This window comes from Phyllostomus discolor, chromosome 12, assembly GCF_004126475.2.
Source record: "Phyllostomus discolor isolate MPI-MPIP mPhyDis1 chromosome 12, mPhyDis1.pri.v3, whole genome shotgun sequence".
Lineage (NCBI taxonomy): Eukaryota > Metazoa > Chordata > Mammalia > Chiroptera > Phyllostomidae > Phyllostomus > Phyllostomus discolor.
The window spans coordinates 29,039,611-29,063,383 of NC_040914.2; the positions used below are offsets into that span (position 1 = coordinate 29,039,611).

The 23,773-nt window shown below is 46.4% G+C and overlaps 1 protein-coding gene across 7 annotated transcripts; it reads left to right on the plus strand.

Annotated features, from left to right (window-relative positions):
• Positions 1-675: 675 nt before the first annotated feature.
• On the plus strand, positions 676-23,716 carry LOC114511500 (zinc finger protein 548-like). 7 transcript variants are annotated; one of them, XM_036013422.1, is made up of 5 exons: positions 13,780-14,012; positions 16,296-16,337; positions 16,828-16,896; positions 19,180-19,306; positions 20,822-23,716. In XM_036013422.1, the coding sequence occupies exons 2-5, from the start codon at positions 16,317-16,319 to the stop codon at positions 22,492-22,494; spliced, it is 1,890 nt and encodes a 629-aa protein (XP_035869315.1). In that variant the 5' UTR covers positions 13,780-14,012; positions 16,296-16,316; the 3' UTR covers positions 22,495-23,716. The 7 variants fall into 7 exon arrangements, with proteins under 7 accessions (XP_035869318.1, XP_035869317.1, XP_035869320.1 ...); XM_036013425.1 differs by lacking the exons at positions 13,780-14,012; positions 16,296-16,337; positions 16,828-16,896; positions 19,180-19,306 and adding exons at positions 676-842; positions 3,640-3,681; positions 5,887-6,013; XM_036013424.1 differs by lacking the exons at positions 13,780-14,012; positions 16,296-16,337; positions 16,828-16,896 and adding exons at positions 677-842; positions 3,640-3,681.
• Positions 23,717-23,773: the final 57 nt, after the last annotated feature.

The following is a 23,773-nucleotide window of genomic DNA, read 5'->3' on the forward strand; positions in this document are numbered from 1 at the left end:
AAAGACGTTTTCTGTGGGAGTCAGGGACACACAGTCACTCTGACTACTTATGCCGCCTGTCATCCTGCCGTCAGTTCTCCATCACAGCCCTGTCTGGGGAATTTCCTTATTGTCCCTGACGACCCTGTTGAAGCTCATAAAAACGACTCCAAAGCTTCAATATATCTTAGACAAACAAGTTAGCCGACAGCGCTGAGGGGACAAAAGTGTCATCACCGTGTTGTGTGTCCCTTTCTACGAACAGCATTTGGAAACCGAGATTCCCCGAGTCTGAAATAACAGGTTTCTAAACATTTCTGGAGAAAAAGAAAAAAATTCTGCGACGTTCGTGGACTGCACGCCAAGGAAATCTGTGTGGAACCTCTTTAAGAGCCAGCCAAGTCCAACTCCGTCTGGACCCCGGAGCGCCGTTTCCAAGCGCCCCTCACAACACCTCTCCGTCAGTATGCACCCAACAAAGCGACCTGCGTTCTGAAGCCGCCTGGGTGACAGCGTGGAAACTACGTTACCCAGAAAGTAGTGCGGAGGCGGCGACTGACCAATGAGGGCTCAGCGTGCGTGCGCAGCGCGCGGGGGAGGTGTTTCGGCGACTTGTTTTGACGCACCACTTGGGGGCGGGGCTTCAGAGTCTCGCCTGTGACGTAAAGCGATTTAAGCGCGCTAGGCTCTGCTCAGTGGATCTGAGTCGTGTCGGTTTTGAGTCGCAGTGAAGCGAATGGGAAGCGGGAGCAGAGGCTTCGCTCCCGCCGCACCGAGGTGTTCTTAAGACACGAAGGAGCCCTTTTATTACGGCGGCTCTTCCCGCATGCTGGTGGCGGGTCGCGCCGGTGAGCCCGACTGAGGTGGGTGCTGTGTCCCCCTGGTCTCTCCCCACCACCTCCCGCGGCTCCCACCTCCGAGTCCAAGCCCAGATGGAGGGGTGCCGCTCCGGTCCGTGAGTCAGGCCCTTGTCCGCCATGCGAGGACGGAGCAGCGTTCCCTCAGAGACACCTGAGCCCTGGGGAACCGGGGTCTCTGTGTCCAGGGGACAGGGCGACGAGTGTCGCTTCAAGGGAAGACCTGAGTGGCTGGAAGCCGTGGGAGGTTCTGAAGGGACAGCGGTGCAGAGGGGCGTGTTCCGTGTTTCCAATTGGACGTTTCAAGGGGGTCAAACCACGAGGCCGGGGAGGTACGGCAGTTGACCCCAGGGGAGCGATGGTAGGGACGGGACTAGGCTGGTAGCCGTCAGGGGCCATGTGTTGAGATTCTGGAAACCCTTCAGCCTCCAGGGTTTCCTGAAACATCACTTGTAGCTGTGAGCAAAAGTTGGGCGGGAAGGACCTTCCCAAGTTTTGTTTATTTTGCCTGAACATCTGAAAGTATGGAGGCGGGAAGCGAGCACAGGAAGCCGGTTTCAGGGAGATTATGAGTTGGATTTTGGACGTGTGATCCCAGTGTTACCGGACAGGAACCGGCCCTGAGTGGGTCTGCTTAGGACCAGATGTAGATTTTGGGTTCTTGACTTCATATGGGAAAATTTTCACAACACGAGTCCAGGTGACTATGAGGGAACGTTTCTTAAAGCTGAGAACAATGAGGCAAGGAAGGGCTTAGGATAGAAGAAGCAACTGGAAAGAGCCTAGGCGGGGCTGCCTTAGCTCACTGGGAAGCCGGAGAAAAGGGGCTTTGGGGACAGGTTCAGGAAATTAGTCTGGGACCAGCTGCTGCTGCCCATTGCCCCCCTGGTTGCAAGTCCGGTAGGGACCATTAGAGTTAAGGAGACATGTACCTATGAAGAAAGAAATGGGGGAAGAAGGGAAAGGGAGTGGTAGACGCTACTCCCCAGAGGGAGAGCAAGCTCTGGGTCCTTTTTCTTGGGACTTTTATCTCTTCCTTGCAGGCTGGAATCTTAAGGGAGATCTCAGGGGAGGGTTTCAGTAGACTATTCCTCAGTTCTCCAGGTGTGCCCTTTTAGGGTCATGGTCTTCACTCATTGGTCAGTGGCAGAACAGGGGTTCTTTAGTCCTTGCAGTTGGTTCTGGCATCACCCACCTGGTTTTGCTACTTTTCTAGACCTGGACCTGAAATGCCACTGAGGCCTAGATGTTATCTCTAGGGTGATGATCTACTATATCTGGCTGTAAACTTCTTAGTCAGTGTGTTCAGTTTGCCCATTCCACTTGCCAAGGAATTTTCTTCTTTCCTGTCTCACTAAGTTCTTACAAATTCACATGAGTATGTGGACTTAAAGTTCTGGAGGTCTGGAAAGGGGCCTGGACTGGACCCTGTGTGCCCTGTGGATCTCATTTCTTTTTTAAATTTTAATTTATTGGTTTTTGAAGAGAAAAACATTGATTTGTTATTCCACTTATTTATGCATTCATTAGTGGATTCTTGGATGTGGCCTTACTGGGGATTGAACCTGAAACCTTCGTGTATCAGGATGATGCTCTAACCAGCTGAGCTACCTGGCCAGGGCCTAAGGTCCTTCTTTCTGATGGACCCTATGGTGAGTGTCAGGAGACTGAATGCAGGGCATAGAGGTTTCAGCATCCCAGAAAGGAGCATCTTTGGCATGGGAGGTATTCTGGCTTGTGCCTATAGAAAAGGACACCTGGATGTAGGAAGTTGCTGGTCAGGATGGAGGTGGAGGTATAAGGTGGTGGTAGAGACTTAGTCCTGCAGATCAAGGGATCCTGGGGGACAATTTCTGTGGAACAAAGAAACAGCCAGTTTTGTGAAGTATATGGGTTCCAGACAAGGGCACTGCTGTATCCTCTACAGCAAGAGGAATTAATGAGTGAGACAGTAAGGGACCTCTGAAGGTGCCCTTCAGAGGATCATGTAGTGGACAGGCTTCTTTGCTGAAAGGAAAAGAAGCTGACCTGCTTGTTTAGAGTCTTCCTTCCAACTTAGTAAATTTGGAATGTATGAAACATTTGTTGATTAAAACAGCAGTTAACCAATATTCTTCTAAATGTGTACACATAGGTAAGCAATTAGAAATGAACACATTTGCCCTAGCCGAGTGGCTTCGGTTAGTTGGAGTGTCATCCCAATGCACAGGGATTTCAGGTTTGATCCTTGATCAGGGACATGCAGGAATCAATAAGTGAATGCATGGATGGGTGGAACAACAAACTGATGTTTCTCCCTTCCTATCTTTCTCTAAAACAATCAATAAAATTTTTTAAATGAACACGTTCAATAAATTAATCGTGGCAACACTACAAAAACTGAAACATTAATTTACCTGTAGTATTTGCTAACAACATAATGTTATCTATCACATCCTCTGAAAACCTTAAAAAGCGAGAAGAATGCAAACCCACATTTTCAAAACTCTATCCCTTTCCTCGCACTGAAAACATACAAAATTGTTAATCTCCTGCCTGGATAGTTAGAGCTGACAAGTACTGTGCGCAATTTATGTTATTTTTGATACTGTTATCAGCCCTATGAGGTGGGAACAATTGTTGTCCCCATTTTACATTAATGGAGTTGGGGCTCAGGACTGTTCGGTCCTATGCAGAGTCACACAGCTGATCCTAGTGACACTGAGGTCAGAGGAACTGGGCAGGGCAGGGATGGTGGTCCAGCTCAGCTTCAACAACCACCTACCATGGTTACCTGTCTTTCATGGCCCCCCTCTTCCCACAGGTTCCCATGACATTTGCAGAAAAGCTTATGGACCTGGCACAGGTGAGTGGAGTATGTACTCACCTTCACCCCCACTCTGTTATCAGCCCTGGTGGTTTTGCTACTCTCTTAGAAAGAATGGGGGTGTCATGAGCTTCTTCACCTCTCTTTTTCCTTCCCTTGGGTCTGAAGTTCCTGTGGTTTCACCAAGGCCCAGGGTCTTGAACTCAGCCCCAAATTATATGGAGTGATTCCCATTTCTTTCTTTCTTTTTTTTTAATCATCACCCAAGGATATGTTTATTGAGAGACAGAAACATCAATCAGTTGCCTCTCATATGCTCACCAACTGGGAATTGAACCTGCAGTCTTTTGGTACATGGGATAACGTTCCAACTAACTGAGCCACCCAACTAGGAGTGGTTTTCATTTCTGACAGCTGATGGGGTAAGACGTGGAAGGTTGTCTTGGGCCCAGGGTCCAGAATTTTCAAATGATTGGAAGTGAGACTAAGCTGGAATATTATATCTGGTAGGATACAGAATGGTTAGGAGAGTGTTTGGGACATAGGGACATAGTTACCAGGTCCAAAATTGCAACCTGAGGTCCAGGGTCTCAATTTGAGGAGAGTAGGAGCTAGGGAAAGTTTGGAGCAGAGGAGCCAGGTGATTTGACCCAGATTTTAACAGGCTGTGCCTAGGTGCAGGGTGAAGGAGATACTGTGGGGGTGGAGGTCGAGGTGGAGGGACCCGGGAGGGAGTTACTATGGTGGTGGCTGGGCACAGCAGGCTGTGGATGGAGAGGAGAGGTTGCCTCGTGGATGTGTTCTGCATACAGCTGCCCCCATTTAGTGTCATGGAGAGCGAGGCAGCTGGAAGATGAAGTGGATGGGGGATTCAAGGATGGCCCAAAGGTTTTAGGTGTTCCCTGGAAGGATGGCTGTTCTGTCTGTTGAGATGGGGAAGTCAGCAGAAGAAGGGATTTTGAGAGGCACTAGAAAGAGTTGGGTTTTGTTTCAGATGTCCCGGAGAGTCTGAATGGAGGTGCCCAGTTCGCAGGTAGACACAGGTCTGGAGGTCAGGGGATGTGTTCAGGTTGCAGGCGGCCCCAACATAGTTGGTGGTGCGTGGATGGAAGTGTAGTTGTCCCTCAGGTTTTGTTAGGTCATGGTAGCAGGGAGTGGATGGAGGAGGCCAAGATTTGTCTCTGTTGGAAGCCTGGATGGTGGTGGTGGGCTTCACAGAGATGGGTGAGGAAGCAGGATTGGAGGTGCCTATGAGGCATAAGGGCAGGGGAGTCTGAAAGGTTTCTAAGGGAGTCAGGGATATGAGAGAGATGTCGCAGTATCTCCATGAAGGAGGTCAGGTGTTAGCTCAGTGCAGGGCTCTCTCTGTCTTTGGACTCCCATATGTGGGAGTCACTCTTTTTGGGGCCTGTCTTGTTTCATTCAGGCTGGTAGATTAGTTGAGGTGAAAAAGGGTCAGCTAGGAGCATTGCATGGTGTGGGAGGGAGCGGGGAGTTTTGCTGTAGCTGGGCTTTGAATGAGGGTCAGGTGAAGAGAGCTTGTTCAAGACTGCTTGCAGGACAGCAGTACCATGGGAGAGGACTAAGAGCTGTGAGTTCCTCAGGTTTGGGGGGCTGAGTGTGACCCAGGTGACCAGGCCAGGTGGGGAAAATACACAGAGACCCTGGTGCTCTCTGGGGCTAGGTATCTTGGGAGTTCTGGGACAAGATAGAGCAACATTGGATAGTGATTCCATTTGCAAAACACTGCCTGGATTTCATGTGCACAGTGGTGTGTCAGAAGGCCATGGAAATGCCTACAGCAGGCAGGTGGGTATTAGTAACTGAGTTGGGAATGTGGAGGGACCAGGTATGTAAAGAGGTTCGAATGGAACTGATGTGCAGGTGAGGAGTGGTATCAGTGTTTAGCCCCAGGCCCTGACACAGGCTAAGTAAGGGAGAAAGAAGGGTTCAAGTTTTATTGTCTGGGGGTTGAAATCTGGGGGACCGCAGGATAATTTACTGATAAAAGAGGAGTGGAGCCCCATTCCAGGCCCAGAGTTTAGATGAACTGTTCCCTCCACCACTTGTTTTCACATTTGTTTTCACATTATCACTGGTGATAAGGAGAGAACAGGCACAAGATCTGTAGCTCTTCTACGTTGGCAGTTAGTTGGAGGGTGAGAGGGATGGAAGGATGAGGGGAAAGACTAAGATCCTGGAGACAGAAGCTGCATATTGATCAAACTGCCCCCATTTTCACAGGGCCATGTGGTCTTTGAGGACGTGGCTGTACACTTCTCTCAGGAGGAATGGGGGCTTCTGAATGAGGCTCAGAGATGCCTATACCACAGTGTGATGCTGGAGAACTTGGCACTGTTGTCCTCTGTAGGTGAGGTCCTCACACCCACCCCAGGGTCCTGGGCTGGACTCCGTTCTTGTCCTTTCCAGGGGCAGCTTGTCCTTCCCACCATAAGACCATGGGCACTTCATCCTCTTCTGGTATCTTCCAGTCTCCCGGTCCCCTGAATTTTGTGGCCTTTGCCTCTTACCCATTCCATTCCACTGCTCCCTTTGCAGTGCTCTCAGCATTTGACCTACACTTAAGGCGTAGTGACATTTGCACGTGTCCTTAAATAGTCCTAGAACACCAGCCTCTGTGTCGTAGTCAAGCATGTATGGGTCTAGACATAAACTACTACACAGTACTCACCAGTCACCAGCAGCCATGCCCTTGTTGAAAGCCATTTGCAGAGCAGTGACCTGCATACCCTGCTTCTCCCTACCCAGTCCCTTCCTTGTGTCTTTCCCCATCATCAAGGCTCTCCCATCATGAGCTCCCAGGCCAGCAGGTTTCATTCCACTGTGTCTAGACCCCCTTGCCTATCAGCAGTCCCTTATTCCTGGGTGTCTGACACACACTTCTTATGAGCTGCCCTCTCCCACCAAAGTCAACATGTATTTCACTGGCATTTGTCTGCTTATAGGTTGTTGGCCTGGAGCCCAGGAGGAGGAGGCCCCTTCAGGTCAAGGTGATTCTGCGCATGGGTCACAGGTCCGGGCCCCAAGTCAAGATCCATTCACCCAGAAGTCTCATTCTTGGGAGATGTGTGGCCTACTCTTGAAAGACACCTTGCACCTGGATAAGCAGGACAGAACGCACCCTGATCAAGGCCTATACAGCTGTGGGGGAAAGAACCAACACCACAAGCAGCAAACCGGAGAGAAACTCTCCAGACCAGACAAGGCGAGTCCTTCATTCATGGAGAACTACGGAGTTCATATGACAGAGAGGACCTTGTCATGCAGGGAGACAGCCAGCACCAGCCATTTCCAACAACAGGCTTCCCACAGTATGGAAAAGCCACACAGGGACACTGCAGGTAGAGAGATCTTCCAAAATGGGCCAAATGATTACCAGTGCACTCATTGTGGGAACGCCTTTCTCTATAAACATGTACTTGTTGACCATGAGAAAGTCAACACTAGAGAGAAGCGTTATGAACATAGGGATTGTGGGGAGACTAGAAAATCCCACCTTGATCAGCACCAGAAAGTCCGCACCGAAGCAAGTTTTTATGAACACTCAGAATATGGAGTATTCTTTACACAGGTATCGTGCCTCAATGACCACCAGAGAATTCACACCAAGCTGGGGCCTTTCGGGTGCAGCCAATGTGGGAAGGCCTTCCTTACACTGTCCCAACTCATTGGTCACCAGAAAGTCCACTCTGAAGAAAGGCCTTACATTTGCAGTGAATGTGGGAAGTTGTTTGGGAACCACTCCACACTCATTAGACACCAGAGAGGTCACACTGGAGAGAGGCCCTACGAATGCAGTGAATGTGGAAAATGCTTTGGGAACCATTCTACACTCACTCTACACCAGAGAGTTCACACTGGAGAGAGACCCTATGAGTGTAGTGAATGTGGGAAAACCTTCACACGCAAACATATACTTGTGCAACACCTGAAAATTCACAGTGGAGAGAAGCCTTTTGAGTGCAGAGAATGTGGGAAAGCTTTTAGCCGCAAAGACAAAGCTGTTGAACACCAGAAAATCCACACTAGAAAGGAGTTACGTGTGCAGCGATTGTCGGAAATCCTTTCTGGACGGCTCCTCACTCATTATTCATCAGAGAGTTCAAACCTGAGAAAGGCCTTGTGAGTGTAACAAATGTAGGTTCTTTTAGTACTGCCTTACACTCATTAGACACCAAAAAATTCACACTGGAGAAAGGCCGTGAGGTAGAACAACCTTTTAGTTTCTGTGAGTGCGGCTAATATGAACAATTTTCATGGTTCAGCTCCAGACTCATACACACCAGCAAGTTCGCATACCTGTGAGGTTGTATGAGAGCAGCAGATACGGGAATGACTTTGATTACAACTGTGGCCTCATTAAACATTGTTGAGTTTACATGGTAAAAATGCCTTCTGAGTGCAATGAATGCTGGAGAGTCTTTAGCCAAAACTCCCATCCACTTGACTCTAAAAAGTTCATACCAGAGAAAAAAATTGATGAGAGCAATAAGTGGGGAAAAGACTTCAGCCGAAAGTCTGCTCCAATTGGCATTGTAAAGTATTATGTACTTACAGATTTTTATTGCATTAAAGTACACATACATGAAATTTGCTTAAGTATTTTAGTGTACTGTTCATTACTGTACAACGTTCCCATTGTTCAATGAATATCAAGAACTCTTCATCTTGTAAAAGTGAAACTGCACATTAAACAACTTTGATTCTTTTCTTCCTGCAGCCTTTGACAACCTTTTTATGCTACTCTGTCTCTTTGCATTTGACTTCCCTAGCTACCTCACATAAGAAGAATCATACAGTTTTTGTCTTTTTGTGAACAGCTTTCTTTACCTGCCATAATTTCAGAATTACCTTTCTTTTTAAGGCTGAATAAGACTTCATTATATAGCTTTATCATAATTTCTTTATCCATTCATTCACCTGTTGATGGACATTTCCCTTGCTTCCATATTTTGGCTGTTGCAAAGATTGCTGCTCTGAAAGTGCCTGCACAAAATCTCCTCAAGATCCTGCTTTCAATTCTTTTGGGTATATAGCCAGAAGAGGAATTGCAGGATCAAATGATAATTCTATTTTTAATATTTTGAGGAACCCAGGAACTGTTTCCTCAAGGTCCACAAGAATTCCAATATCTTCACATCTTCCTCAATCAATTTTTATTTTCCGTTTTGTGTTTAATAGTAGCTATCCTAATGAGTGTGAGGTAGTATTCTAATGTGGTTTTGTTTAATCTCTCTGATGATTAACAATTACGTACTTAGCCATTTGTGTATATTCTTTGTGTAAATGTCTAAATTTGTCCATTTTAAAATCAGGTTATTTTATTACTATTGAGTTTAGTAGTCTTTATATAACCTAGAAACTAACCACTTAATGAAGATATGATTTATAAATGTTTTCATCTGTTCAAAAGGTTGCCTGTTCACTCTGTGGATGTATATTTACTTATTTTTAGAGAGAGGGGAAGGAAGGGAGGGAAACACCAATCAGTTGCCTCTCACATGCACCCCAACCAGGAACTGACCTGCAACCCAGGCATGTACTCTGACAGGAAATCAAACCCATGACCTTTTGCTTTGTGAGATGATGCTCAACCAACTGAGTCACACCAGTCAGAGCTGATTGTATTCTTGAATGCAGGAGTCCCCAACCCGGATTCTGGTCCACGGCCTGTTAGGAACTGGACTGCACAGCAGAAGGTGAGTGGTGGGCCAGTGAGTGAAGCTTCATATGTATTTACAGCATTCACCTATTGCTTGCGTTACAACCTGAGCCACACCTCCTGTCAGATCAGCTGTAGCATTAGATTCTCAGAGGAGTGCAAACCCTACTGTGAACTGAGCATGCGAGGGATCTAGGTTGCACATGCCTTATGAGAATCTAATGCCTGAGGATCTGAGGTAGAGCTGAGGCGATGATGCTAGTGTGGAGGAGTGAATGCAAATACAGATTATCATTATCAGAGAGGTTTGACTGCACAGAGACCATAATCAACTGCTTTCAGATTCATATCAAAACCCTATGAGTGAGTGGTAAGTAACATGTTCTGGATTAAAGTCAAGGCAGAATATCCTGAGATTGCCACAAAAGCACTGAAAAGCCACCTTCCATTTCCAACATCTTACCTTTGCGAAGCAGGGTTTTCTGCAAAGACAGCAACCAGAACAAGATTACGGAGTAGACTGGACATAAGCAACACATTTGGTGTTAATGTCTCCCATTACCCCGAGATGGCACTGTCTGGTTGCAGGAAAATAAGCTCAGGGCTCCTACTGATTCTGCAGTATGGTGAATTGTATAATTATTTCAATGCATATTACAATGTAATAATGATAGAAATACAGTGCACAATAAATGTAGTATGCTTGAATTATCCTGAAACCATTCACACACATACACCCTGGTCCATGGATAAATTGTCTTCCACAAAATAGTCCCTGGTGCCAAAAAAAATGGGGACTGCTGCTTTAATGTACAGAAGATTGTAATTTGATATAGTACAATTGCTCTTGTTTTTGCTTTTGTTTCCTGTGCATTTTGTGTCAATGCCAAGAAGTTAATTGTTGAAAAGATTGCCTTCTCCCATTGGATTCTCATAGCACTCTTGTCAATTTTCTGATCAAATATGCTGCCTTTCATTTCTGGGTGGTTTGTTCTATATGTTGGTCTTTATGCCAGTAACACAGTGTTTTGATATGTAGTTTTATGAAAATACTGCATTGATCCAGTTTTGACTTCCTGGCTTGATGTTGGTCGTTTTCCCTTTTGGGGCAGCTGATTAAGTGCATACCCGCAACCACTTGTCTTTATGATGGACTCACACTCTGGACTGGTATATGCCATCCCTCTTGTGTCAGAGCCAGATACAGGCAACTAAGGACAGACCCTGTGCTCCTGAGCCCATGAAATTATTCAAATGAGGCCATCCTTAAAGAGCCTGGGAAACCTAGCTAGCCCCAGGTCACCTCCTCTACATAGGGTGTCCCCTACAGCTCCGGGCTACTTGCAGTGCCAGCCTGTACCACCTACTGTATGGCTCTGCCTAGTGCCCTTCTCTCATTCCAAGCCCTGAGTGTCCTAGTGTCATTATGTTGTGTCCAGCCATCAAGAATCCTTAAGTTCTAGCCCTGGCTGGCATAGCTCAGTGGGTTGAGTGCGGGCTGGGAACCAAAGTGTCCCAGGTTCGATTCCCAGCCAGGGTACATGCCTCGGTTGCAGGCCATAACCCCCAGCAACCGCACATTGATGTTTCTCTCTCTCTCTCTATCTCCCTCTCTTCCCTCTCTAAAAATAAATAAATAAAATAGAATAAAATAAAATAAACCATTATTTTTAAAAAAAAGAATCCTTAAGTTCTATAAGACAACTACAAGACTATTATAATAGTCATTACTAGGTAAGGTCCTCACACCCACTCCAGTGTCCTGGGTTGGGCATTTTTTCCCCCTTCCCCCAGGATGCATCTGAATTTACTACATCCAGACAAGGGGTACTAATTCCTTTTTGGCATATTCTGGGTGCCAGGGCTTGGCTGTGTGCAGTGCACAGCTTGTCCCCAAGCACCCCATCCTCTGTTGATGAGAAGCCTTACAAGATACAGCTCAGGAGCCAGGAACTTCAAAGTTTGTCAAAGAAATCCCAGTGGCCTCTTTTGTCTCCTGTCAGTTTAAGCTTCCTGCAGCCTGCCTGGCAAAACAAAATGAATGCCAAGGCAGCAATACCATGGAGTAGCTTAGCTACACTCTTGACACCCTATAAACGAGACGATGGGCACACCACAGAGGTCCACACAAAACTGTGTATGTACAGGGAAGAGCAGGTGGGGGAGGAACTGAGATTATGCTTTTATGACTAAAGTGCCTGGGAGTACCTAGGTGGGGACATCCCCTATTCAGAAATAAAAACACACATCATGGTTTGTTCTTGGGGTGTTTATAATATGAGTTTCGTGAGCCTGTGAAAGTGACTTGCACATCTTTGACTTAGTTTGGGCTTGTAAGGTGAACCTGATAACCACTGCACTGTAGAAACACCTTAATTTGGCCTTGTGATGAATGAATGCTAAATAGACAAATACCAAATCTGAGAAAACAACAGTCCTGTATACACAGAGCAACTGGTAGCTACTGTAGTGCTTGAAACCCAGTAGGTGCTCACTGAACATTTTTTTTTGTGGGGGCTTTGAGATTTTATTGGATTTAAATTGGGTGAGGGTGTTGTTGTGTGGCCCCTGGGCTGTTGTTATCTTCCATCTGTGGCTGTAGGGAGTGGTTAGTTCTGTTCTTGCTTTGCAGTAATTTCCAGTCCTGGGATGACTGCCATGAACCACATGAACAAGCAAGGTACCAGGCTGTTTCTCCAAGGGCTTTTATTGGCTTTCAAAGTCAATCTTAATTCCTTAAAGCTTTCTGGTGGCATCCAGAGTCCAGACATGACTTTATTAAGAGTTTCTGAATTCTAGAGGGATTAGGTAGGGAGAAAATATATAGATGCTTCAAGATTGCTTGTGAGGGTAAAATTTACCAGTTGTTCTAGAGAAAAAAAAAGTTTCTTTATATCAATCATTGGCCATGAAGATGAGTAAGGAGGAGGCTGTCTTCAGAGTCCAGAAAGATGGAGAAGGTTTAGAATCCTTTCTCCAAACCTCACAGAGACAGGGTTAGGGGGTTAGCCCGGGTCAAGCTTCCACTGCCCACTGCTCCCCTAGTAGCAAATCTCAGGAGGCTGGAGGAGAGGGAGAAATAGAGAATGTCCCAATACTGGCTACTGAAATGTTAGGGTGGTTGGTGACACAGGCTATGAAAGAATTCACAAAGAGAAGAAAATGTAGAGAATAAAGCTCTTATTCACTCTCCAAGGAGAGGGGCATGGTGTGAAGAGATACACCAGCTCACTGGACATTTATTACATAAATACCACAGCACAGCTTCCCTGTTTATTGTCACTTCTCTGTCAAGTCTTTTAAATATCATCTGCATCTCTTCAGTTCATTTTCAAGTATGAAGAAGAATCACATTTTGGAGATGAAAACCTTGTGCTGGACAAGGTTTCAGCACAGCCACAGGCTCAGCTTCATTCTCTGGCTTTTCAGACTTAAATTTCACTGAGATTTTAACCTTTTTTTTTTTACTTGCCCATGTCACAGTCGTGTTTCCCTAGAATTATTTCTGCTACTTTCTTTTAATAATAAACATTATTAACACCTTTCACTAATTGTCATTCACAAGTGTTTTTGTGAAAAACATAACTCCCTGTGAAGACATCACTTAAGCAGTTTGAGGTGAAATACTGAATCACTTCCCAGTGAGATGAGATCATAGCATCCCACACCTTTGTCTTGGGGACAAGGTGCTCCCTTTTTACACATGCTCTGACTATTTAAGAGCACATATTATCCTGACAGAAAAATGGCATGTGATAAGTCACCTTTTTCTCAAATTGGTTTCAAGTTCTTAAAAGAATTGCAAAAAGTCTCTGATATAGAGTAGTAAATATTTGAAAATACATGCTGCTCAATGAGTTCAAGTAATCACTGACATATGCCCAGGAAAGACGTTTTTTGTGGGGGGGAACCAGAGGCACAGCGTCACCCTGTTTACCAACTTATGTGCCTCCTGTCATCCCTCCTTGTCTTCCCTATCCTGCCTATGTCTGAAGTCTTTTCTCTTCCTGGGTCAAATATACTAAAAGATCTTTAAACTGATTCCAGAGCATGTGTATTTAAAAAGCCGTAAGATAGATAACAGCTAAGAGTGGACGCAGCCTCATTATGTCATCGTTGTCCTCTCGGATGTGTAGTCTTTAGGAACTTGCTGTGCTTCTGAAATACTTCCTGGAATGCTTTTCGGGAAATGCTTTCTGAAATGCTTTACTGGAAATCTGGGCAAGGCCCCTTTAAGAGCAAGCGAAGCCTGCCTTCTTTTTGGAGCCCTTTAACTCAATTTCCAACGCCTAAGACCTAGTCACTTAGCCACTTTATCAGCCACTAAAGAGTTACTTAACTGAGACTTGAGAGGTGGTGGAGGTAGGGTAAACTACAATACCCAGGAGTCTTTATAGTGCGACTCAGCAAGGCGGCGGCCAGTGAGCCAATGAGGGCTTAGGAGAAGCTCATTTCTGTGCGTAGGGTGGGACTTCCGGCGTCCCTTTTGGTTGTCATTTTGGTTGCTCTTGGGTTGTTCACCGGGTCGGGTCGGCGCCGCAGAGGTGAGGGATAGGAAGGCAGCCGCTGCAAGTAGGCCCCGTGAGGCTGGACGAGCCCGTTATCGACTTCGGTGCCCTGTTCCGCCCCATTTGCCCGGCTCTTTCCACAGGCTGGTGGTAGGGCTGCGCCGTTGAGCCCGACTGAGGTGGGTTCTGTGTCCCCTCCCCACCCGCCCAGCTCCCACCTTCGAGTCCTGATGGAAGGGCACCGCTCTGCCGTGTGAGAAGCGGGCAGCGTTCCTTCGGGGGCGCCTGAGCCCTGGGGAACTGGGGTCTCTGTGTCCAGGGGACAGGGCGAGGAGTATCGCTTCAAGGAACGACCTGAGTGGCTAGAAGCCGTGGGAGGTTCTGAAGGGACGGTGGTGTGGAGGGGTGTGTCTCGAGCTGGACTTTTCAAGTGGGTCAAACCACAAGGCCTGGGAGGCAGTTGACCCCAGGGGAGTGACAGTGGGGGCCTGACCAAGTTGATGGCGGTCAGGGACCATGTGACGAGATTCTGGAAAAACTTCATAAAGCAGACTGGGTTGTCTGTTGCAAAAATATATATTTGCAATTCGAAGCAAGGAAACAAGGATCCCAGGTATTTTTTCCTGAACATCTGAAAGTGCGGAGATGAGCAAGTCAGAGGAAGGAGCAGGTTTGGGGCGGAGGGGGTCGGGCGTTGGCAGGGGAGAAAATGAGCTGGAGTTTGGACGTGATGATCTCAAGATGTATCAGGATGGAGATGTCACATCATGGCAGTGTCCTATGTGTAGGTGACCATAAAGGTCTGTAAGCTGAGGAAGGGGGCAGGGTTGGAAACATCAAAGGGGTAGAGGGTGCGGATTGGACCAGGTCGAGGCCTGGGGACCATATGCAGGAGGGAGAGTCCTAAGCTCCTTATTTCCCACCAGCCCTGTGGTGAGGGTGGGGAGGGCATGGGGAGCGGGTCTTGGCACCTCTGGTGCTCCTCCCAGAAAAGAGCAGACCTGGCATGGGAATCTGGCTTGTGTCTGTAGAACTGGCAGGCTTCCGTACAGTGGAGACTGCCATTGTGTGCTGAGGATTCTCCGTTAGGGGGCTCCACTAACTCCAGGGCCACTTCCTGTGAAACAAAGGAAATGTTCACCAGGCTGATGGAGCTGCTGGGTCCTAGATCAGAGGACTGCACCTCACCTCCACCCTCAGAGCAAGCGGAATGATGCGCTGCTTCAGTCAAGGGCCTCCAACAAACTCCTTTCAGAAGATCATGTAACAGGCAGGCCTGGTTACTGAATGGACTAGCAGCTGACATGCCTGCTCAGTCTGTCCCTGTAGCATGTTAAGAATATATGAAAAGTTTTTGGTTGAACACTAATGGTCCTGGTCAGGTGACTCAGTTGGTTGGACCATTATCCCGTATACCAATAGTCTGCGTTTTCAATTCCGATCAGGGCACATACCTAGGTTGCAGGTTCAATCCCCAGCCAGGGGGCATACGGGAGGCAACCTATCAGTGTTTCTCTCTCTCCCTACCTCTCTCTAAAATCAATAAACATATCCTTAGGTGAGGATTAAAAAACATAGCCTTGCCTGTGTGACTCGGTTGGTTGGAGCTTATGCATGTAAACCAAAAGGTAATGGTCTGATTCCCAGTCAGGGCACTTGCCTGGGTTGTGTTTCAGTCTTGTATAGGAGAGGCAACTGATTGCCCTTTCTCTACCTCTCTAAAGTCCCCAGGTGAGGATGGGTAGGCAGATGAACTTATTCAGCCCCTGGCCAGGTGGCTCAGTTGATTAGAGCGTCCACTTGATATGCCAAGGTTTTAGGTTTGACCTCAGTCTCCAGTCAGGGCACATACAAGAGTGAATGCATAAATAATTGGAACAACAAATTGATGTTTCTCTTTCTCTCTCCCCCTTCCCTTCTCTCTCTCTAAAATCAGTAAGTAAAATTGTAAAAACATTAAAAAAATAAACCTTTTCAGTACACTCAATTTCTGCAAACACCTCATAATTGGTTTGGCATTAATTTACCACTAAGTATTGGCTTACAATATAGTTTTAGATATGGATGCCCTGAAGTCTTAAAAAGCAACGACCTGAAAAATAAAGTAAAAATAAAGACTCCAAATTTCAAAACTCTACCACTTCATTTGCACTGAAAATATATAGAAACTGTTGACCCTATGACAATAATAGGTGGTCATCATATATAATCCTTATATTTGGTAGCAATGTGAGCCCTGTGGAGTTGGAAGCATTCTGACCCCCATAAGCATTTTATTTTCCCTGAGTCCTTCTCCAGGTCACCCAGCTGGTAAGAGACAGTACTGATTTCTGAGGAGCTGAGCTTAGACCATAAGGCTCAAATGGTCCAAGGCTCTAGGGCAGGGCAGGGGTGGTGGTCCACCTCAGCTTGTAGGATCCTACCATGGTTACCCATCTCTCATGGCCTCCTTCTTCCCACAGGGTCCCAGGGCAGTGGCAGAAATGCTTATGGACCCTGCACAGGTGAGTGGAGGGTGCATCCACTTTCAGCCATCCCAATTACCACTACAGTGGTTTTGGCATCACAATATATATATACCCTCAGAAAATAGGGGTGCCCTGAAACTTCTCCCATCCTTCTCATTCTCTTGAATCTGAAGACCATGTGCTTTTACCAGGCTTAGAATTTTATATCTAGTCCCAGATTATATGGACCAGTTCCCATTTCTGACAACCAATGGCGTAAGATGTGGCAGGGAGTCCTGGGCACAAGATTTAGAGTGTGCAGATGCCAGGAGGTGAGGTTTAACTGTGATGTTAAGGGAACTGCAGGTTTCTGTTATATCCTGTGGGACCTGGGGAGCTGGATAGGGGTTGGGAAGGGGTGCATAAGTTTCTGGCCTTGAATGACAGCCTGAGGTCCTGGGCCTCTAATCTGAGGTTGGTTGGAAGTTTTGAAGAAGAAAAGGAAGGTGGTGTGACCCACATTTTAACAAGCTCCCTCTGGCTGCAGAGGGAAAGACAGATTTGGTGTGTGCATGAAGGCAGGGAGACCTGGCAGGAATCTCTTGCAATAGTCCAGGTGAGTGTCAGCAGTGGCTACACAAGAGTGGTAGCTGGTTTTTGGATGTGTTTTGAAGTACAACTGCCCGTTGCTTTTTTTATGTGGAGGACAGGGGAGATGAGGAGGTGAGAAGGAAGGAAGAACCAGGGATGGCCCCAGGTTTTGACCTTGTTAGGAAGAAGAGGTGCTTCATCAGCTAAAAATGGGAGAAGTCAGTGAGATGAGGAATTTTCAGGTGGAACATGAATAGTCACTTTTTGTCCTTGTCACAAATGTTCCAGATACTGGAAAGGAAGGTGTCAGTGGGCACTTGCACACAGAAGTCTGGGGTCAGGGGGAGGATTCGGATTAGTGGTGGGCACAGCATAGTGGTCGGTATGTGGATTAGGATGAAGCATGTAGCTGTGGGTTGGATTTAGGAAGCAGTATCTCTACATTATGGTGGCAGGCCATCAGAACACAAGGGATGGAAATGAAAGGCCTGAATACTAGATCTCTTGACTGGGCATCTGGGTGGCGTGGTGGGCATCACAGACAGATGAGAAAGCAGAGAATGTGTGTGGGTGTGTAAGTGACAGTGGCGTGGAAGAGTGAGAAAGTCTTCCAAGGCCAGCCCTGACCAGTGAGTTGGGCATCATTCTGCAAAGCAAACGGTCCCCAGTTCAATTCCCAGTAAGGGCACATGCCTGGGTTGTAGGTTTGTTCCCTGGTCGAGCTACGTACAAGAAGCAACTAATGGATGTTTTTCTCTCACATCAATGTTTCTCTCCCAGTCTTTCTCCCTCCCTTCCCTTCTCTCTCTTAAAGAAAGAGCAAAAGAAATTTTCCCAAGTTCACTGCACACATGCGATGGATGCTGAGGGGAGAAATGGGCTCAGCTAGGAGAGCTAGGCCGAGTGTGGAGTGAGAATGTGGATAGGAGATCAGTGTAACTGGGCTCTCAATGAGGGGAGAAAAAGGTTCTGACTGCTGAGGGGCAACTATTGCAATGCAGAACGGGGAGAGGGCTGAGCTAAGTGATGTCCTCACATAGGAAGGGTGGCTGAGGCTGAAGCAAGAAACAGGGCCAGGTGAGGAGACCTTCAGGATTGGGTTAGCCCTGGCAGTAGGGGAGTTAAGCATTCAGGGCAGGAGTGGGGATGAGATGGATGCTGAATGTGTTTCCCATGCGCTGCCTGGATTCCACATGGTAAGTGGCATGTTGCGAGGTGAAGGAATGCCTGTGGGTCGACTTGGAGTTCTGGTGGAGTTGTCACCTTGGAGGAGTCAGAGCCATGGGGGTGGTGCCGTCCAATGAGTGATATGCAGGTGAAGGGAGTGTGAAGGATTGGCTCTCATCCCTGGCACTTGGCACTTATAGAAGGACAAGACTGAGTTTGGTTGTCTGAGAGGCAAGATCTGGGGAGACCCCAGGGAAGCTGGCTGGCAGGAGAGGGGTGGGGTCCCACATGTGTTCTACTCTGTGCTGGACACAGTGATCAGTGGCCATGAGGAGAGAGCAGGCACCAGTGCCACCACACTTGTTAACTGTCACACTGGGAAGACGGGAAGGAGGAGGATGAACAGGGAAGGACTAGAGATCCCGGAGAGAGAAGTGGATGATTGTGCCCACAGGGTTTTAAAAAAGATTTTATTTATTAATTTTAGAGAAAGGGGAAGGGGAGGAAAAAGGGAGGGAGAGAAACATTGATGTACTGTACAAGGAAAACAGATCAGTTGCCTCTCACACTCCTCCAACTGGGGACCTGTCCCACAACCCAGGCATGTGCCCTGACCAGAAATTGAACCCATGACATTTCAGTTTGTGTGTACCCACAGGATTTTGATTTATGGATGTGAATGAGTAAGTGACAACATGGAAAGACCAATGCATAGAAAGGAGGTTTTTATTATATTTCCTGAGCGGAGGAGGCACTGGGTCCACATGGGGAAGCAGGAGTGAAAGGAAACCTTAGGTCAGAGCCTTTATTGGATTGTTCTAGGGAAATGCAGGGAGTGTGGAGTGGCAGATTAGGGATGGCTAGTTTGTATAATCCTAGTGCCCTGGGGTACAGTGGCTGTCCCTAGCAGTCTGAGACTTCACCCTGGGCTGGTTTGGGGCAAGGGAAATATTCATTGTCCGTCTGTGAGTTAGCTAAGGAGCTGGTTCAGACAATGGGCTCCGAATCACAGGGGTGATGTAAACAAATTTGGTCATTAGTTTAATCCATAATTAGTGGATAGCAAATAGGTAAGTACAGAATCCACAAAAACACAGTGAAAATAAGCTGCGTGTGAACCAAATTGTCTCCATTTTCACAGGGTTGTGTGGTCTTTGAGGATGTGGCCATATACTTCTCCCAGGAGGAATGGGGGCTCCTGAACAAGGCTCAGAGACGCTTGTACCATAATGTCATGCTGGAGAACTTGGCACTGTTGTCCTCCATAGGTGAGGCCCTCACATCCACCCCAGGGTCCTGGGCTGGGCTCTGTTTTTGTCCTCTCCAGGGGCAGCTCTGTCCTTCCCACCACAAGACTGCGGGCACTGCTTCCTCTCCTGGTTTTCTGGCACGTGTGTTGTTGATGTCAGGGATGGGCTGTGTGCATTGTCCCCACTGTCCCCAAGCAGCCCATCTCTGCTGCTTTGAGTACTCACTAAACAAGGCTGAGGAGTCAGAAATCTTGAAGTTTGTATGAGAGGTCCCTCAGACTTGGCCTGTCCCTGGGTGGGTCACTCATTCCAGATGCTGGAATCTCAGTGCCTCAAGATACCCCCTCCTCTTGCTGATATTTCTTAGGGTCTGCCTATGCCAGGAATTTTAAGTACCAACATAATTATTAATTTTAGGGACTACCAGGTTGTTCTACTCTCTGTCCTGTGAAGTTCTTATAACTTTCAAATGATGGATGACCCATGTTGGATCACTCTGGGTGTGTACTGGCCACACTTTTTTCTGTTTTTCACCCAGAAGTGGCCTCTTTCAGGTGCCACATCATTGTTCACCTTGAGCAATGAAAGGACCCTGGGTGCCTGATAGGATGGACATTGATACCTCAATGGCAAGAGATGCTCAAAAGTACACGCTCTGGTGCAAGGGAGCTGGAACATGTACTTTGTTTATTGTTGTTGCCTGCCAGCTCCAGTGGCCACAGCTCATTTCTATGCTCTTATAATCCATTTCTGCCACACTCCCACAAACTATGTGGCCTTCATGTCCCCCCATTCTGTTTCACTACAGTTCCCTTTGCATTCAACTGCTTTTAAGATGTCATGAGGTTACATGCATCCTTAAATAGTCCTTGAAAAGCGGTATTTCTGTTGTAGTTGGGTATTTCTAGGTCTGGATACAACTTCTACACAGTGCTCTCCAGTCACCAGAGGCCATGCCCTTAGTGACATGGAGACCCTGCCTCTCCTCCCTGCACAGTACCTTCTGTGGTCTGAATGTTTGTGTCCCCACAAAATTCGTATGTTGGAAACATCATGCCCAAAGTGATGGTATTAGAGGATGGAGCCTTTGGGATGATGTAGGTCATGGGGACAGAGACCTTATGAATGAGATTAGTGTTCTTATAAAAGAGACCCCATGGAGCTCCATAGGCCCTTCCACTATGTGAGGAACCGATGAGAAGTCTACAACCTGAAAGAGGGCCCTCACCTGGCTATGCTGGCACCCTGATCCTAGAATTCCAGCTTCCAGGACTGTGGAAAATAAACTTCCGTTGCTTATAAGATTATTGTGGTTGTTAAAATACCACCAGTCTGTGGTATTTTGTTATAGTAACCTGAATTGACTAAGACACTACCTCTGTCTTCAGGCCTTCCTCTCACTGGCTCTAGGCCCCCCTTGCCTATCAGCAGTTCCATGGACTATATCATGGGCATCTCTGATGCTCATTTCTGATTGGCTTCCCCCTCCCACTAATGTTAAGGTGCACTTCACTGGCATTTCTCTGCTTGCAGGTTGTTGGTCTGGAGCCCAGGATGAGGAGGCACCTTTGGAGCAAGGTGATTCTGGTGGAGGTTCACAAGTCAGGACTCCAAAGTCAGCTCTGTCCACCCAGAAGACCCAACCCTGTGAGATGAAAGACATTTTGCAACAGGCTGAGCACTATGGAATGTACCCTGAGCAAGGGCTGCACATTCGTGGGACAGATCTTTACCAACCCCAGGTGGAACAGATAGGAGACAAGGTGTCTGGAACAGATGAGGAGAGGCCTTCATTTGTGACAAATGGCAGCGTTCACATGTCACAGAGGCCCTTCATGTGCAGTGATGGTGGGGAGGACTTCCTAGCCGGGGCAGGCCTCCTCCAGCACCTGGCGCCTCACCATGGGTGGAAGCCACCTGGAGACACCAAATGCAGAGAGGCCTGTGAAACTGGACAAAATGATTACAGTTGCACTCAGTGTGGGAAAAGCTTCAGCCGAAAACAGATACTTGTTCAGCACCAGAAAATCCACACTGGAGTGAGGCCTCATGAGTGCAGCAAGTGTGGGATGGCCTTCATTAGAAAGTTCCACCTTGTTCAGCACCAGAGAGTCCACACTGGAGAAAAGCCTTTTAAGTGCAGTGAATGTGGGAAATTCTTTAGGTACAAGTCCACACTCATTGGTCACCAGAGAGTCCACACTGTATCAAGCCCTTATGAGTGTAACAAATGTGGTGAATTCTTTAAGTACAAAGCAAACTTCACAAAACATCAGAGAATTCACAATGGAGAATGGCCTTATGAATGCAGAGAATGTGGAAAATTCTTTAGGTACAACTACAGACTGATAAGACATGAGAGAGTTCACACTGGAGAAAGGCCATATAAGTGCAGCGAATGTGGGAAATTTTTCAGGTACAGCTCCACATTCATCAGACACCAGAGAGTTCACACTGCAGAAAGGCCTTATGGTTGCAGTGAATGTGGCAAGTTCTTTCGGTACAACTCCACACTCATCAAACATCAGAGAGTCCATACCGGAGAAAGGCCGTATGAATGCAGTGAGTGTGGCAAGTTCTTTAGGTACACTTCCACACTCATTAGACATCAAAGAGTTCACACTGTTGAAAGGCCTTATGAGTGCAGCTTATGTGGGGAATTCTTTAGGTACAAGTCCAAGCTCATTAAACATTGGCAAAATCACACTGGAGTAAGGCCTTATGAGTGTGGCGAATGTGGGAAAGCCTTTAGGTACCACTGCAGACTCATTAGACATAAGAGAGTTCACAGTGGAGAAAGGCCATATGAGTGCAGTCAATGTGGAAAGTTCTTTCGGTACAATTCCAACCTCATTAAACATTGGAGAAATCACACTGGAGAGAGGCCTTATGAGTGCAGTGAATGTGGGAAAGCTTTTAGCCACAAACATATACTTGTTGAGCATCAAAAAATCCACACTGGAGAAAGGCCTTATGAGTGCAACAAATGTCAGAAAGCCTTCATTAGAAAATCCCACCTTGTTCATCACCAGAAAATTCACAATCAGGACAGGCCTGTGAAATCTGTGAATGTGGGGAATTCTTCAGATACAACTCCAACCTCATTAAACACAGTTAACACTGGCAAAGACCTTATGAGTGCAGAGAATATGGTAAACCTTTTAGATACAACTCTAAAGTCATTACACTGGAGAAGCGCCTTATGAGTTCACATTGGATTAGGGCCTTCTGAGTACAGTGAATGTGAGAAAGTCTTTAGATGCAACTCCAGCCCCGTTACACATCAGAGTTCACACTGAAGAAAGACCATGTGAGGACACCAAATAAGGGCATTAATGTGTTCAGCCAAGACTCCAACCACGTTGTGACACTAAAAAGTTCATGTTAGAGAATTGCAATGGTGAGCCGTATGTCTGCTCTAATTTACCCCTAGGAACTACTGTAATATAGATTTTTTATTTTATGTTTTGAATTGTGGTAAAATACATATAACAAAGTTTATCCTCCAGCATTTTTATTGTACAGTTTAGTAAAGTTAAGAAGTCACATATTTGTGTAACTAATCTTCAGCTTTTTATCTTACAAAACTGAAACTCTGTACTCATTTAACAACTCCTACACTTACTCGACTGCACCAGGCAACCACCTTCTACATTCTGTCTCTCTGAATTTGACTACTCTGGATTCTTCATACAAGCGTAATTATACAGTATTTGTCTTATTGTGACTGGCATACTTTGCTTAGCATAATTTCCCCATGTTGATACATTTGTCAGCATTTCCTTCTATTTTGAGAAGGAATCAGAGTTGATCCACTTGCAACGTGGGGAATGGTGCCGATGGAGTCAGTACAGCTTTGCCAGATGTTAGGATATTTCTAGAGGAAGAGGAGGTCTAGATTTTACATGGAATTTTAATTTAACAACTTTATTGACACATTGAAATAAATTACATTTATTAAAAGTGTAAACTATATTTTCATATATGTGTGCACAATGGGACTGTCACCAAAGTCAATGTAATGAATATATCCATAGCTTCTAAAATTTTCATTGGCTTCTTTATATTCTCTCTTCCAGCCCTACCCAACTTGTTCTCCCCAAATACACACTATAGTTTGCATTTCTAGAATTTTGTATAAAAGAAGTCCTACAGTTACTCTTGTATGGCTGCTTTTACTAAGCACATCTATATATTTTTTTAGTATTACTCATGTTGTGTGTGCAAAAGCATGGCATCAAATAAGAATAAGCAAGGCTCTGTGCTACTTATGAGAGTGATAATTGTGTATAAACCACAAAGGTGCTTTTACCTTCTGACAATCAGTCTGAGAAACAGAGTTGTTTAAAGTGGGAAAGTGAAGCTTAAACTGAACAAATTTAAGTTCAGTTTCATATGAATTCACTATCAATAAAAATGTTTTAATTACCTGCCTCATACACAAGCATATAGATTTGTGTCTTATTTGACTTCATTTTTCTACTG